This window comes from Dicentrarchus labrax, unplaced genomic scaffold (assembly GCF_905237075.1).
Source record: "Dicentrarchus labrax unplaced genomic scaffold, dlabrax2021, whole genome shotgun sequence".
Classification (NCBI taxonomy): domain Eukaryota; kingdom Metazoa; phylum Chordata; class Actinopteri; family Moronidae; genus Dicentrarchus; species Dicentrarchus labrax.
Genome location: NW_026136717.1, coordinates 13,690,475 through 13,706,840, shown reverse-complemented (window position 1 = coordinate 13,706,840; position 16,366 = coordinate 13,690,475). Strand labels below are relative to the sequence as shown.

The following is a 16,366-nucleotide window of genomic DNA, read 5'->3' as shown; positions in this document are numbered from 1 at the left end:
CAGGATGCACACTTCAAAATCTAAGTGAGCCTGGGAAAACCGACGGTTTTCTCACCACTAGCTCCCCCGACCCCCGACCCCCACCCCCAAAACCAATCGGTACTGTAATTTATTACCCGGTAAACACGTGGGAATAGTATTTCAGCGCCACAAGATAAACAACTACTCCACTTCACGCACATCTCGCGAGAGTGGACGCTCCCTCTGTGCTCGCCTATTGTGAGAGTTTTCCAACTCTCGCGTGATCTTCGAAGTTTCCCACGCCTGTTGTTGTGGCGTCTGCCCTTTTCGCTCACTCTCTCTCTCTCTCCCTCTCTCTCTCTCTCTCTCTCTCTCTCTCTGTGTTGCTGCTACCCGCCGCCTCCCCTTTTTCTCTCTGTCTTCCTCACCCACCCCCTTTCTCTCCGTCTCCCTCGTCCCTTCACCTCCAGTCTGCTTCTGGTGTCTCGGCGGATTGTTGGGCTGTGGGAGAGAAAGGATATCGCGAGTATTGGAGTTTTGGTGAGAGTTTGTGGAAGATGGCGCCTGTTGTGACAGGGTGAGTCTGAGATTCGGGGCTGGTGGTGGGTGAGCGGAGTTGGGGAGAATACAAGTTATTACCATGAAACAGCGTAATGTTAATCCATGTGCTTGTAGCCTGGGAACACTGCAGGGTTTCTGCGACTGGTTTAAGAGCTAAAACTCATTTCTTTGTCTCAGTGTGTTTGCGTGCGAGTGTTTTTTTTTTTTGCTCTTCTTTGCCCAGTTACTTGCCTGAGCTGACTGTTGCTGCAGTGTTTTTGCGAGCTAGCCCCACAGCTAAGCGATACTTCACCCTCGGTGGTCTTTTTTTTTTTTTTTTTTTTTTCCCAGACAACGGCGAGCTGTTCGCTAGCAGGCTAGCCAGCGAGCTAAACACAACCAGTGAGGCATGGGTTTTCAAAACAATTTAACGTTGGTGTGCCCGTCTCATTTCCCTCGCCTCCCCCGACTGAAAGCATTTGTATAATCCTCCTTGCTCCTGCGATTTGTTTTCGTAAACGTGCTCCCCATATAGCCGGGACCAGCACGTTTACGACTTGGACTCACGACTTAAACACAACTAGCTGTCCGATAATGGACGCGAGCTAGCGATATCTGACTGAAACACGTTGCGGCTTTGTGAGCAAGGCATCCTTGTTGGCAGTGTTTTTAATTTTTTTTTTTTTTTTATAATGTGGACTGCATTTGTTGACGCCGTGAGAGAGTTTTTCGCTTTTGCTGTGAGAATATTTAAGCGTAGAGCTGCCACATGCAGTGACTAGCGTGTACTTTTGTGACTTCAGACCCCCTTTAAGTAGACGACAGCGCTGGGAAATAGTATTTACTACTTACACAGCGATCTGCATCTAAACTCTGTAAGAGGATTGCTAATGAAATCCCCCCCCTCCCCTCCTCCTCCTCCTCATCCTCCTCATCCTCCTCTTCTTCTTCATCCTAACGCTGGGTATCCATAGATGTGGAGTGCATCTTTTGGGGGGCAACATTTACCAATAAACACCCACAGCCATGTGTCCTTAACCCTATCATCTCTGAAAAATGATCCATATCTTTCAGTGAGCCTGAGCATTTGTTTAGTTCATTATTTGTTTATGATAAAAGTGGCGTTTTCCTCATTATTCTCCCCCCCCATGAGCTCTAACTATTAGATAACCAGCTGCTTAAACACCAATTCTTGGACTACTTTTTCTTAATTTCACATTTAATGTTTTTGTTTAATCTCTTAGGTGGTTAAGTTTTCCAAATTGAAAAGGGTCCATTAGGCTTAGTGTACGTTCAGTAATTGCTACTAGATAATACATCTGTGATTAGTATGTCAGTCAAGGCTTTTTAATGGGGAAATTGTCTTATGTTAACATTTTCAAACTGCCCATTCAATTGATAGTTGGAGAATGTCAGGGATGCATTTCCTCGTAAAGCAGAGCAGCGCTGCCTTGTTTAGTTCAAAGTAATAAACACAACCATATTATTCAACATAAATGGGCTGTAGCTTGTGTTTTAAATGAGCCGATTGCATTTATGGCTTTTGTCACTGTGGAGTAAACCCTGATTAAAATTATTTGCCTGCACATTAGCTAGACACAAACCCATTTTTTTTGCTCTCTTGAGGCTATAATCCCCACAGACAGCTCAGTGGGTGACAGACATTTGCTGGGCTTGTTGGAGGTGTGTGTATGTTGGTAGGAGAAGGGGAGGTGGTGGGTTGGAGGGGGGTGGTTTTGCTGTGCATGTTCATTTGGGGCTTTCCAGCAGACCTGAACTGATTTCAGTTGGGGGGGGTTGTAGGGGGAGTGGGCAGAAGGAAGGAGGGGGCAAGCTAGAGGGCAGGCGGGTCAGGTCTGGGTGGCTGGCCACCTGTCCAGATGATATCTCCAGATTCGCGTGTGTTTGGCTGTGTTTTTCTGCGAGTGGGAGAGGGGGTGGGTGTGTGAGAGGAAGGTGGGGTGGGTATGTGCTTAGGCGAGAGGTTTAACAGAAAATTAAAGTGCCATAAGGGGGTCTCTTTAGCTGACGGCAGGCCATGTTCACAGTAACGGTTGGAGGCATCTCAGAGCCTGACCACAGCCCTGTTGCCCCCCTGTACTGAATGGTTCTGGCTTTACACAGGGAGGGGCTCTACAACCATGGGCTTGTTAATGGTATTATGACTCTCTTGTAATAGTATTACAGAGAGGCTGTGGTTTTATGTTACCGTCTGAATTAAATGTTTGAGCTTATACTGACTTCACTGTCAATAAAGTTGTAAGTTTATGAATTTCTATTTTTTTCGTAATAATAATAGTAATTAAGTTTGCTGCCTGGAATCTTTATTTATTAACAAACAACAGAAGATCATTAAGTGTGTGTTCTGTGTCCGAACAGCGTTCTCACACTCGCGTTTGATACTGGATGTGTATGTTTGCAAATGGCAGTTACTAATTAATCTGACAATTCATAATAAACTTTTATAATGTACTGTGTTTTAGTGCATATAACATTAATTTCAATGTACAACCCCTGTAAAGAGCTAGAGCTTTGTACACACACGTTTCTAGTATCAAACACTCACTTGTGTAGGCTTCAGAGATGGCTGTGAAGAGATTGTAGCTTCCCTCTTCGCAGAGAAGGGGATCTGTGGTTAGATTTAATTCATATTCACTTGCAGTTCATTTCCATGGCAGATCTTGAAGTGGTGTTTGCTTAGGTTTCCTTGCAATGTGTCATGTTCCTTAGATCACACAAGGAATATCTTTTTAACCTAAACATACACTACAGCAATGCACAGTGAGTAGAGCACCGTGCTGTATTACTAGGGCTACAACCAAAAATTATTTTTCATCTGACAGTTTCTCAATTGATGAGTCATATCGACTGTTAAAAAGCTCAAGGTGACGTATTCAGAGAGCTTGTTTTGTGTAACCAAAGCCCAAAATCTAAAGATATTCCATTTACAGTGAGAGAGAATGTAAGAATCTGGTACTACAAAGATGTGTCTGAAACAATTCATCAATTATCAGAATATCACAATTTTCTGACTTTCAACTGACTAATCCTTTCAGCTCTAGATCACAACTGTTGAAATACTCTTGTGTGCGTGTGATGCACACTTGTGAATGAAACCCCAAAATGTTCCAACCCCGCCACAGCCTGGTTTTACTGAAAACATTGTATGTTGCCACAATAACATAAATTGGCAAAAAAAAAAAAACAAACCCTCCAGATCACCCTCCTGCATGTAGGTGAGAGGCAGAAAAAACAAAAACGACAGCGTTGCTTTCGTAAGTTTTCCTCTTCTCTGCCAGAGAAACTGATGAACTGATAGCTGAAAGAGCAGCACTGTTCACCTGCGATGATAAAAGCATGAATCACTTATTTCAACACTGCTCTGCCTTTGCTGTGCCCCTGGGGGACGGGATTCCATTTAGCTCACCCCCCCAATCCCTCTGCCAAAAGAAAAAAAAAAAGAACGATAGAGTCTTTCAGGCCAAAAGCCAAGCGTCTCTGTGCTGGTGTAATGATACCAGTGAGCCTTTCTTTGAGGCGCAAACCTTGTGTTCTTGTATTTATTAGCATGGACGAACGAGCGTGTGGTTTGAGCTGCGACTGTGTTGAAGGTGATCAAAATGTGTGTGTGTTCGGAAGAGAGAGAGAGCGAGTGTACCTAGACATTAAAGTTGATGTGTGTGTGTGTGCGCGTGCGGTCGTGCTCGTGCATCCATTCCCCTGGGTCCTCTCCTCTTCCCTGCTTCCCTTTATGAAAGGAGAGGTTCAGAGAGAGCAGCAGATGTCGAAGCGCTGACCTTTATGGTGGCAAAGGCTCGGGCTAGAGTTAAAAGGCACCCCCCCCACACCCCTCAAAGCAGCAGCCCCATGTCCACCCGCATACACACACACACACACACACACACACACACACACACACACACACACACACACACACACACCCCGCTACCTTAGCTGCAGCACTGATGGATAGGTTAACGACAGAGATGATACAAGCTACCTGATCTGTGCGTCACCTCAGTATCCTGCAGCCTCCAAAGCTTTCCTATATCCACCCAGAGCCGTGAAAATCTTCAAAGTGTGTGTGTGTGTGTGTGTGTGAGAGAGAGAGGTGGGGGGGGATACAAGCCAAGGGGGAGCTGTACAAAAGTCGTAGGCAAAGCACCAAAGCAAGTGTGCCACCGCCAGACATCTTTAGGGGGATTTATTCTCATGCTTACAGTAGCCTATTGTTTTGGAAGTTCATGCATATCCATTACTTCACATGATTGAAATATCCCCCGAAGCCTATAGTTTCATTCAGGGTTCAGATTCAACTTGTTTGGTCGAGCGATGATGGGCCCTCTTAAAGCACCACACGCCCTAGTTGACTCAGTGTCTTCATTCTCTTGTTTCCCTATTCAGCCTGTTTGTGTCTGTCTGTCTCAGGGGAACAACCACAGGAGACACCCAAGGGGATAGAAATGCACATTTTTGCGTAATTTGGCTTGGGTCGGTGCCAGCTTGGCACTCCTCGTTCTTGGTCCGCAGCCATGTGCTAGTGTGCACAAACCAGATATACCATCATAGTATGCCCTTGTACTTTTACTTCCCTCCTGCTTATTTATAGCAAGCGGTTCCCTTTTATTGATGATTAATTTGAGTGACCTTTTTGGGGGCTTGCATTACCTAATTTCCCCAAGCCAAGGGCCCGATAAAGGGGATCGGATTTCTCATACAAAAGCCACTACAAGGGGGCATTTATTTACTTGTGCAAGACTTGGAATGTATTAGTCTGAGCTCATACTTTTTTTTTCTCTGATTCTTCCAAATAATCTTGCTGCCGTTTGCTTCGGCGAGGATGGGACGGAACATTCTGATGTAAATCTGAAGCCAGTGTGGTTTTGAAAACAGCCCTGGCGTCATGTTTGATAGAGGCCCAAGTCCGTCTTGGTGTTGTTGTTGGCGTCGGCTTCACTGCTTAGCTAAGACGGGAGAGACAGAGAGCTAACACGAGGCGAATGCGACAGGCGGTGGAAGCGCGTACCTATCCGCTGACTCGCGTTCGCCGTCCTCTTCCAAGAGAGTTTCCTCAGCCTCAGCATTCGCCCTTTCCCTGCCCCTGTTCCTTTTGCTGTTTGTAGCAATTACAGCTTCACCAAGGGAATGGTGGTTTCTACTGTGTCAGCAGTTTTTGCCCTCGCTGTCCCTCCACATTCAGGATGTTTCATTCAGAAAACATGGACCGATTCCCCCTGTCGGACTCCTGTTTGCTTTCATTCAGCTTCAGTGAGCCAGGTCTTACCTACTTCCTATGTTGGGGCAGCTGAAATTGAGAGGAAAAAATATGAATGCTATTGACATTTGGGTGTTTGTTCCTCTCTTTTGTTTTTCTTCATGTTCATTTTCTCCCTTGGGGTGACATAAGATGGTCTATATTTTGAAGTCTGAGGACTTATGGCAGACCTTTGATATATTGTATAAGACTAGAATATGCTGCACTAAGCTTCCAGGAGAATTCACTAGAGAGCCAGACTTATTTTCTCATTGTGTTGGCCCAGATAGTTGCCTTGTTATTCCCAGCTGTGGTCGTGGGGGCTCAGAAGCATTGTTCAAGGGTCTTGCCACTGTCAGATCGTTCTGTCTGTACTCAGACGACAACACTAGGCCGGTTCTTCATTCCTCCAGAGGAAGGTTACAAATATACACAGGATCTCCCGTGTTGGGAAACCCCCTAACGAAGCCACCTCCCATGGCTGTAAGCAACTGCCACTATTACTGTATTAGATAAGAAGGGAGTGGCAAGCTGTAAGCCAGCCTGTAGTAAACCTCCCTGAAAGAAATGCTGCTGTAGCCTTTAGTCTGTCAGTGGCATCATGTACAGGCCGTTGCCACAGAGCAGTATCTCACTCTCATCCTCTTTAGGTAAATGGATCGTAACTGATGAAAACATTGCTTTGCTGCTGATTGATCCTCACAAGCCTTTGAATTGGCATTTTTACGGAGCTGTTGTATTGACTTTGCTAGGACTAAGCACATCAGTGCAGGTATAGGAATAAGACTTTTAGTGGGACCATGTCAAATAGATTTTATATCAGGCAGATTCTGTGTAATATTTATCTTTTCATGCAAGCAATTTAGCTCATTTTGGAGCAAAGTTGTAACATTATGCTGCAAACCTGGCATGCACAGATATATGCTGATGTATCTGCACATGCAAATGTCAATGATTTCTGCAAGCCAGCCTCCAGACACCACTGCTGGTGTTTGCCCAGGCAAGCGATGGCAGCCCAAGGGAAACGAGCTGCCCTGCATCAACCCCGCTGCAAGTGAGAGGTGTTGAGATTGGGCACGAAGTGCGAAAAAAGGAGTTTTCAAGTGTCAGGGTAGTGTTCAAGGGAAAGAACAAAGAGAGTTGGGTTCTGATTCCAGGAAAGGCACACTGTTATCTCCAAATGTTTCTTTGCATTGTCTGGTTGTTTAACTAAGGCTGCCGGAGAGTTTTACAGAAGAATCCGCCTGGTGGCATTCCTGTGGCCGATGACGTCAGGAGGTTTTGGCCTTTGCTTAGAATCACAATGAAGTAATAGACATGTGTGTCATTTTGTGGAACAGTCTATTGATTGTGGTTGAGGAAACAATGCTTTTTTTTTTTTTCTTTCCTTGAAGAGAGGTTTGTTCATGTTGCGGTTGATCATCTTGCACTTGTGGCTGCAGTTTGATGTTCTGTACCGTTACCATCAGTTTGGAAGCACTGCTGAGGAATGTACGTGAGGTTTCACATGAGCTCATAGGAAACTAACTTGTTGGTTTATCCTGAAAAGTCACCAGCAGAAGTTTCTCTATTTATCACCCTACTGGATTTATCAAAATTGGACCTCAAATATTCTGACCTCAACTCCAACTCGCCAAAGTGTCTGGTAGACAAATGAACCCGGCTGTGCCATAATTGACCAGCATTTAATTCACCTCCCTGCATGAGAATCATATTCTCTAGTTTCTTGACAAATTACCGTTTGTGCACGGATACCGTGTCTTGTCTCACACATTGTTAACGTCAGAGCGGTCTATTTTGGAAAGATAGCATGTTTTGAAGAGGAACAAGGAGCAGGAACAACAGCCCCTTTCCCCATCATGACAACACTGAAACCAGACAAGCCGTCCTGAGTCGTTGCTTAACTGCACATGAACACGCGAATGTGCCGTGGTCTCTACATTTGGTTTGGTTTGCTGAGGATCATCTCACAGCATGTGGGCTAAAGGTCATCTCTCTCTCTCTCTCTCTCTCTCTCTCTCTCTCTCTCTCTCTCTCTCTCTCTCTCTCTCTCTCTCTCTCTCTCTCTGCCAGGAATTCTATTTTTTTTCTCCTTTTGCAGCGCAGTCGATCCTTTGGGCGGTTTTGAGGCAAGGGCAGGGCAAGGCAGTGGTTAGTTGGCCTGAACTGATAGATGTCCAGAAAGGCAGTCCCGTTTCTTTTCATTCAAGGCATGTACAGTCGATAGATGCAGTCACGTTGTTGTAGAGCTGAGTAGCCTTTCGATTCGTCGATTGGCAGCTATTTTGATAACAGATCTCTCATTTCAATTATTTTTCTGGTTGCATCTTCTCCAATTGTGAGGATCTTTTCTTTCTTTTCTTCCCATTATGGGACATTTTATAGACTAATCCATTCATTTGTAGATTGATTCATAAGCAATGAAAATGGTTAGTTGCAGCATTGATGCCTTTTTAGAGTTGATATTCAGTCTATTTATGATACCCAGGCAGGTACATAACATTTTTATCATACAATTTCCTTGGCAAAATGTATTTACATAGTCTGTGTAGTTGCTGTAAACTCTGCGGTGTTACTGGATATGTTCGCTGTGCAGATTGAATCTGTAATGTAGCCACAAGGTCAGCTCACTGGTTATAGTATGAAGTCATTTTCCCACTTTGTAAAACCCAAATACATATTTAGTATTCAACTGGCTGCATGATACGAAGCACCTGGGTGCTCAGGTTGTCACCGGCTTCAGTGAGGAATGCTGTCACTTTAATCAAGACAAAAATACAAGAACTGTTCTGTGCACTGTGATCAATGCCTGGTGGGAAAAAAAATTAGAATGAAATTCAGTAAGGAGGCAACAGGGTGGCATAGTTAGTAGGAACAACAAGGAGAGCTGTGATGACCAACATCTGCCCTGCTGAAACACTGAAAGCCCACCAGCCAACCAGTTTAGCAGACTTTTAACATTTAAGAGCATCAAAGAAATGTCTGTCTTTTTTTTTTCTTTGAATACCAGAGTTAGCTGCATGAGATTCAGGTATCGTATTAGTCTGACACGGACTGCATCTATTTAGGGATGCACAATAATAATAATAATTTATATTATTATGAATTATCCCGATAATTGAATCATAGCTGATAAATTATTGGTCCACTACAATAATACTAATAGAATTCTTATGCAAAAGTATTGATAGGCTTTACGTTGTGTTAAAGGCAAAGTATGTTTGTGTGTATGTTTTTTGACGAACCTTACTAGAAAAAATAAATGAACATTTGAAGAGCCAGAACTGTTGTCTGCTAGGGAATATTGAATCATTCATCTTTGCTGATTACATCTCAGCTGTTGTTACCATCAGGTGTTTTTTATATTACAAAAATATCTTCAATATCGGCCATGAGAAGCAGGTAATTATCTAAAAAAAATCTAATACAGTTCAACAAGGATTCTATTGTTTTGCAAACTAAGAACTCTCACCTTGTGTGTGAACCAGTCTCCGTGTACCCTCCACTGCAAGCAGCAATGCATGTGAAAGTCACTGAGCTTTGCAAGGCAAAGGTGCACCAATGCTTGCCACCAAAAAAATAGAATAAATAAATTAAATCAATGACGGTTGACACTTTGACTTGTGGTTGGCACTGCGTTTCAGCAGCACAAGCTTGCGCACGGGCTAAAGGCCTCAAGTTTGATCCTCGCAGCAGCCATTGTGGTTATCATATCCTTTACCAGAACCACTACCTGCTCCGTCATCGATGGCTGGTCTGCACAAGAGCACGAGCTACAATAGTGCTGCTGCGGTCGATCTCGACGACTCGCAATCCTTCCCCCCCGGGTTCCCTCTTCCAGCAGTGAGTCATCAGCTCAGCAGAGAGTGAGAAGGGGGGAAAGGGGAGCGGGAAAGGACGGTTCATTCAGGGTTCAAGGCTCCCTCGCCCCGTCCCCTCTCTCCTCTCTCCTCTCTCCTGACAGTTTCCCCCAAGCACATGAGCCGTCTCAACCCTAAACCTCAGCCGTTCTATGTGGGTCTTTGGCTACAGTCACACTTGTCACTTCAGTGCAGGTTTTTTTTTTATTATGAATGTCTAATTTTGTGAGATCACATTGCTGCGTGTCTTTGCACTTGGCCTGAAAATTTCTGTTCTGCGTCTCCTGTGGCTGTGTTTACTTAAAACAGCCCACATGACTTTGTCTTGTTCTTCCCATCTTTTTTATATGGCTAATATGAGTGAGCAGACATGCAATCAGTGAGCTGTCGGGGACTTGGTGGTTCAAGATGTTTGTCTTTTCCACCAGGTACTTTTTGTTTGATTTGTCCTAAAACTAAATACTGTTGTAGTTGGATTGTGACCTGATTATATACACTTTTAGTCTAAAACAAACTCATCACTATTTTTTTTTTAGTGTGGACAGACACGTTTTAACTGCACCTTCACAAGATCGGACAGTAAAACTCAAATCGAATGTAAGTGGCTATGTAATGTAAGTTTATAGCCTTTAAAAGAGAGACTGCAAGTGTAGAAGCCATTTTTTAAATTCAAACATCTGTGAAGGGCTTTTGTTTTCTACACAATGGCAGCAATATTTTGACTTTTATTAAATACTACATCAGAACAGGACATTTAAAGAGGTTGGTTACTTGTGGGTAAAGAAAGGCAAATAAACAAAAAATAAATGGAGCATTTCCAGGGCTGACTCAGAGTTTTGTCAGTAAAATCGGATTTGGCTATTCAGTACAAAGATTCAAAGATGCGTTCCCTTTTTATTTAGTTCAGCGTCACACTAAACTTGTGTATTTGCCTATGTTTTTTAACCTACCTCACACTTTAATGCCCCTCTTCGTCATCTGTGAGGTGAAAACAGATTGTCAGAGAAAGTAAAAGTGTGCGTCCTTCTAATACTTCAGTCATAAAATCCCAGCGCACCACAGAGCGTCCCTCCTGCCGGGCTGCTGATTTAGCTGAAGAGTCAGTCGCAGTGTACGGCTGTAGAAGAATTTGTATCGTCTGGTTCAAAAGTGGTTTAGCTAACTGTACTGATGACTGGATCAGAGACCGTTGGAGCTGTTGCTCTGTATACATTGACGCCTCTAAAAAAAAAAAAAAACTGCAAAAGTTTGACTGACAAAATGGAAGTTGACTTTTTTTTAGAGGCTGCCCTAGAATTTTCACTAACACATAAGCCGCACTCGCACATATTTTTGCTATCTGAAGAGGTTCCTTTACTGTCCATATTTCTAACTTGTCTGAGGTGTGATAATGCAGTGCTGCACAGCCCTTTACTCTTGTGTTTCCTCTATCATCTGTCTGCCCGAACAGACAGCAACAAGCCTACTCATGAATTCTAGCCTGAAAATGCACCTCTACCAAACCTCTCCAGCCATATCTGTTTAATTTCTTTATTCACGGCCCAGAGCGCGAGCTCTATCAGACCTGGGTGAATTGATTTAATGTTTTGTTCGGTAATACCATGTTCTCTATTGAATTTTTGAAATTGAGGCGAATCAGTTCTGCAATGACCCTCTTTGTAGATCCACTGCGACTGGTCAGACGTGTCAGACTATCTCGATTTAGGACACATGTTATCTGAGGACTGAATGGAGCCAGGTGGCAGGCAGTATAGAGAAAACAGAGTCAGAGCTGCGGGATTCACAAAGGAGACTTCATTAAAGATAGAACAAGCATCAAGGGAGCCTGTGTGTCTGTGTGTATGTGTGTGTGAGTCCAGGTTGGCTCCACAGCACACACTGGAAATTTCATTACTTTGTGTTCAGGACATATTGTATGTGCACAAGTAATGGAGTATGTACTTGCTCAGTATGTTCCAGCCTCTGCGCCAGATTTACACTCGTTAATGTGTACAGTTGGTGTGCAAGTGAGTGTACTTCTAGATGTCTTATTGATTGTGTGCCAGGCCAAGACGAGTTTTAAAAAGTCTGTCCAGAGAGCTCCATATGGAGCATTGATGTCGGAGAAGTGCGGTCAAGAGGGGGAGAGATGGAGGGAAGGAAAATGAAGGGAGGGAGGGAGAGAGGGAGGGAGAGAGAGGGAGAGAAAGAGACAGAACGAGGAAGCCTTTTCTTTGGCTTTTCTGCCTCTGTCATTAAGCTCTCCATGTCAAAGACAGATGGAGCTGGTGCCTTGTGTGTATGTGTATGTGTATGTGTATGGAAGCACTTGCAAGTGCAGACTGATGTGACCCACCCAACACACACACACACACACACACCTACACACACACACACACACACACACACACTCACCATTGAGCCCTGCCCTTGATTCTGCCTCCAGTGGGGCGTCTCAGGGCAACTAGCAGACCTCTGCCATCTGCAGTCAGTCAGCCTTGAGGGTCGGACAGCTCATCAATAGTCGGTAACTCAGTCAGCTCAAGTTCTCTCGGTTTCTATCTGCTTGTGCAACATTAAACTTTTATTTCTTATGATAGTTAATTTTCTGTTCTTTTTTGTGATTCTGATCAACCCTTTCTTTTGTTTCACACTGTCCCACTCTCATTGCAGGTTTTCATGTTGGAAACCAGTGCAGATTAATGTGGAAGTAGAAAGTCTTATTATACACTTGGAGCCATGTTTGACTCATTTTTGGTCTGTGGTTTGCCACGCCCACCTCAAATGAGGAAATTTGAATGTTACTTCACAATGGGAAGAGGGGCCATGCAAAGTCATGTATGACAATAGTAAAGATGTAGCTTAATTCCAGTTTTGCTATAGATTAGGTTTAAAAGACATACTCCAGTGGAGTCACTGAGGATCTTTGCTTAATGTTGAGCAAAACTCAGAAAAGCATATAATTAGTACTAGGCACAAGAAAGGGAATGGACTCCCCCTAGAATTCAAGGCAAACATGATAAATAAGAATTAGTCATGTAGCCACAATCATGCAGTTTGCTTTAAATTCCCTTTCATGTGGACAGTATTATGCCTACCTACCCACACATTATAGATTAAGAAATTCCACCTCTTTAACTGGTTTTCCTCTGTTTCTTTGCTCAGTTGTGGACGCTCCATAGCAAGTTTGCTAACAGGCAAGATGGTGAGAATATTTGTAGTGACTAGTTTGCCCTCACCACTCCTAGCTGGCTACTGTGACTGTTGGCATGCACAGCGGCACATGCCAGGCAGCGGTGCCAAGCATAGAGCGAGCCTCCAGCTCGAGCCACGTCTGTCTCCGTTGTCTTGGTCACTGTCTAGAAGACATTCTGTCCACTCCTCTTCCCCCTGTGTTAGTCTCTCTCATTGTGAAACTCTTTGAAACACTCGTCCAGGGTTGACTCAGGATACAGGTTTAGTGCCCAAACTTGGCCCCCCTTTCACTGTGACAGTTTTTTCTCAATGATTAAATACGTGCTTGAAGGATACGTGCGTAATACCCTCGCTGCAGGCCACACACAGCATGGCACGGTGCTGCTGAGGAAGCGAGTGTAAAGGAACTAGGAACTGCATAACAGTGTGTGTTGGGGCTGTGACATCAGTATGCAGGTATTTTTTTTTTTCCACTAGGCTGCCAGGGCAAATGTAGCCAGCGGGCTCAAATTTCCAAATTTCTCTCAGTCCCCTCCGCACAAACACATTCACTTGCTTGGTGAGACATGTTATTTCCACCCATTTTTACTCTGTTCGGTCTTGAAAGTTTTGAAAACGCGTCATACACGCAGGTAACCTTGACAAGGAGCACAGTGTCTCAATCGCAGCCTTTTCTTGTCTCTCAAATAGTGTTGATTTTTGGCAGGCCTTGACTAAGTAAAGCTCGCAAGCATAAGTTGGTACTCCTCAGAAATCTTTTATAAGCCAGATAACAGGTTAGCCAGGAAACTCCAGCCCATAATTTTGCTCTACCTATTGTGTCTGTGAACATCAATACGCTTGTTGACAGGTGTCAGTTTATGTACGCTGTACAATAAGTGGTTGTCAGCTTCCTCCTCGCACACATCAGCATAAAGACCTCCTGCACCTGCCTGGATGAATGCACCACTTGCTAGACTGCTATCTTTGTTTATAAAAGAAAAATCCTTGCAGTTGCAGATTTATGCTTTAGAAAAAAAAATAAAAAAGATATTTTAACACCTACTCCTGAGTTCTGGGAGTAAATGTGGCTTGAACACTTGTGTCTGTAGTACGCAGATTGGGCCAACACATGTCGTTTAGGTTGAAGTCCTGTTGTCCTACAGTCAATCATTAGGTAACATTGTAATTACAAAAACATTGTTCAATTGTTTCTATACAGCCAAACTCATCCATGCTCCCCTTGACTTACTGCCCATGTTTTTATTGTCTTTAACCTTTGCTTTAGCTGTATTATTCCAGTGTGACAACCGTAATTTGCCATTGAAATGAAGTTTTTCCTTGTAACTCTGTGTATTTCACCTTTTTTTCAGCTGTGGTTAGGGCAGGCTATATATTTGGTGTCACCGAGACGGCCCATGGCTATGGAGGCCAGTGGAAGCTGTGAGGGAGCATGGTGTTGATAATGAGGTGTACAGCCACTCCGAGGAGTTGTGATATCTGCTATCAGCCCTCAGGCTGGGAAACCAGACACCTTTTTATAGGCCTAATCCCTCTTCCCATCCCTCCTCTTTCCCTCACACGGCTGTTTGTGTGCACTGTCCTGGAGCTGTGTGTGTGTGTGTGTGTCTGTCTGTGTGTGTGTGTGTGTCTGTGTGTCTGTAAGTGTAAGTGTATATGTGTAAATGCAAATCCATATACACGGTCAGATATGTGGTCTCATATTCACACAGGGCCTGTGTCAGAGTGAAGTTGACATACCCTGGTGTCTAAGTGTGACCGACGTGTGAAAATCGATTTAATTGGGTGCAGATTGAACCTTACACTCAGGAAACGTAGCACAGTTTATTCTTGATGTTATTTTACACTTATAGAAATACATTTTAAGCAAAGTATGTACGGCATTTAATCTGAAGCGATGATGAAGATATCTGTCGACAATTTCTTGTAATAACAACCCCTTTTTAATTTAACTGAAAATATGGTTTAACACAAGAATAGTGTGGATTATTGTTGTAATATCTAAATCATAACAAGTGCTTCCTGTTGACAGAATAGGCAGATGGAGCCGTGTGCATCTGCTTAGTAACTCGTACACATTTGAATTACTTCTCCATTAAATAAATCAAGGTTCCACACTGGTTGGAGTGCAGAAATAGGCCCAGTTGTTATTTTCTGTGAGTCACATAAAGTGGAAAAAGACTTTAACATCAGCTCTGTTCAAGGGCGAACCCAGTTTTGTATTAGTAATCTGTTTCAGGCCACAACCACATGCATGAACACACTGCCTGCCAGTTGACCTCAGAGGTCACGCCATAACCCTTGACCTTGAGCATATGAATGATGGCGTCTGGCGTCTGTGGGCTGTGTTTTGGTCCCTCGGGAAGCCCAAGTCTACAAAGGATAGATATGTGTGCGTTTGTCCTATCTGAAATGTAGACAAAACATGAAAGTGCTCAGCCAGATGTGTCATCTATTATCATTTTCACAATGATTAACCAATGCTGCCTACATTTATTTGAAAATGATTTTTTGCAGGGAAAATGTTTTCTGAATATGTCCGGTTAGCTGTTTTGGTATTACTCGACAGGCAAAATGAGAAGTTTTTGATTCTTGACAACTCAGTGACTTGCATAGATTGCCATCTAGCTCTGACAAGCATTTCCTTTAATCTCTCTTATATATTTTGTAATCTAATATGAGGAGCATATATCGTTGCTGCTGAGGCACAGGAGCATTTCGCAAACAGTCTTTACGGTAGAACTAACGCCCAGGGTGTTCAGTGGAAGTCTCACGTTCTTAAGTAACACAGAAAAGCTTGGTCACTGCGCATTAGTTCAGATAAGAGCATTCTGAAGTAAATTTAAATGTGATCTGTGATGCAGATTAATTAGGTTCTACTGTGATCCATCAGTCTCACCTTTTAAGAACAATGATTTGCATCCACCACACACATTCATTACATTCATTAAACGAGTGAACTTGAGTTAAGAACAAGATATCCAGATATGCACCAGCTGATGTTTCAGTCAGAGGAGGAGCTTGTGCGCCTTTTTGTCAACTTTGCTGCTAAAAATGGCAACATGGCCTGTAGTTTCTATGCTTAGGTTGTCAGTGGTGTTGCAGTGTCTCAATTTCCTAATTTCCTGTGTAAAGTCTTCTAGTTCCCTTGAAGAGGATGGTTTTGTATACTGCGTGGTGTATTTTTGGAGAGATGAGTTTAGGGATGTCGCAGCACCAACACATGGTGGCTCCAAAGCTTTGTCACATTCCCAGTTATGGGTGACATCCACCTCCTCAGAAATATAGAAAACATGTCGGGACTGTGGGGCATATGACGACAAAAAAAAGTGTTATCAATCATTGTTTTGTTTGTGGTGCGACACATACAGACAGAGAAAACAGAACCGAATACAGAAATGCTGCAAAGTAGCACAGGCGACAACGGAAACTGTTTCCAAGTGAGAAGAGTGATAAACACAGCAAGGAGCCGCTTGTTGTCCCACCAACTTTACCTGACATGCAGAGTAATTGCTTCTCAAAGCTGATTTGTCTGATAGCATTAATCCGGCCATGTTGTTGCATCCCTACTATACAT

At 43.6% G+C, this 16,366-nt stretch overlaps 1 protein-coding gene across 1 annotated transcript in view; it reads left to right on the top strand.

Moving 5' to 3' along the window:
• The first annotated feature begins 348 nt into the window (after nt 1-348).
• rbpjb (recombination signal binding protein for immunoglobulin kappa J region b) overlaps nt 349-16,366 on the top strand; it is a 45,502-nt gene continuing 29,484 nt past the window's right edge. The window contains exon 1 of the mRNA XM_051428801.1: nt 349-538. Within this exon, the coding sequence (XP_051284761.1) occupies nt 519-538 (20 nt within the window). The 5' untranslated portion in view covers nt 349-518. The remainder of the gene's footprint in view (nt 539-16,366) is intronic.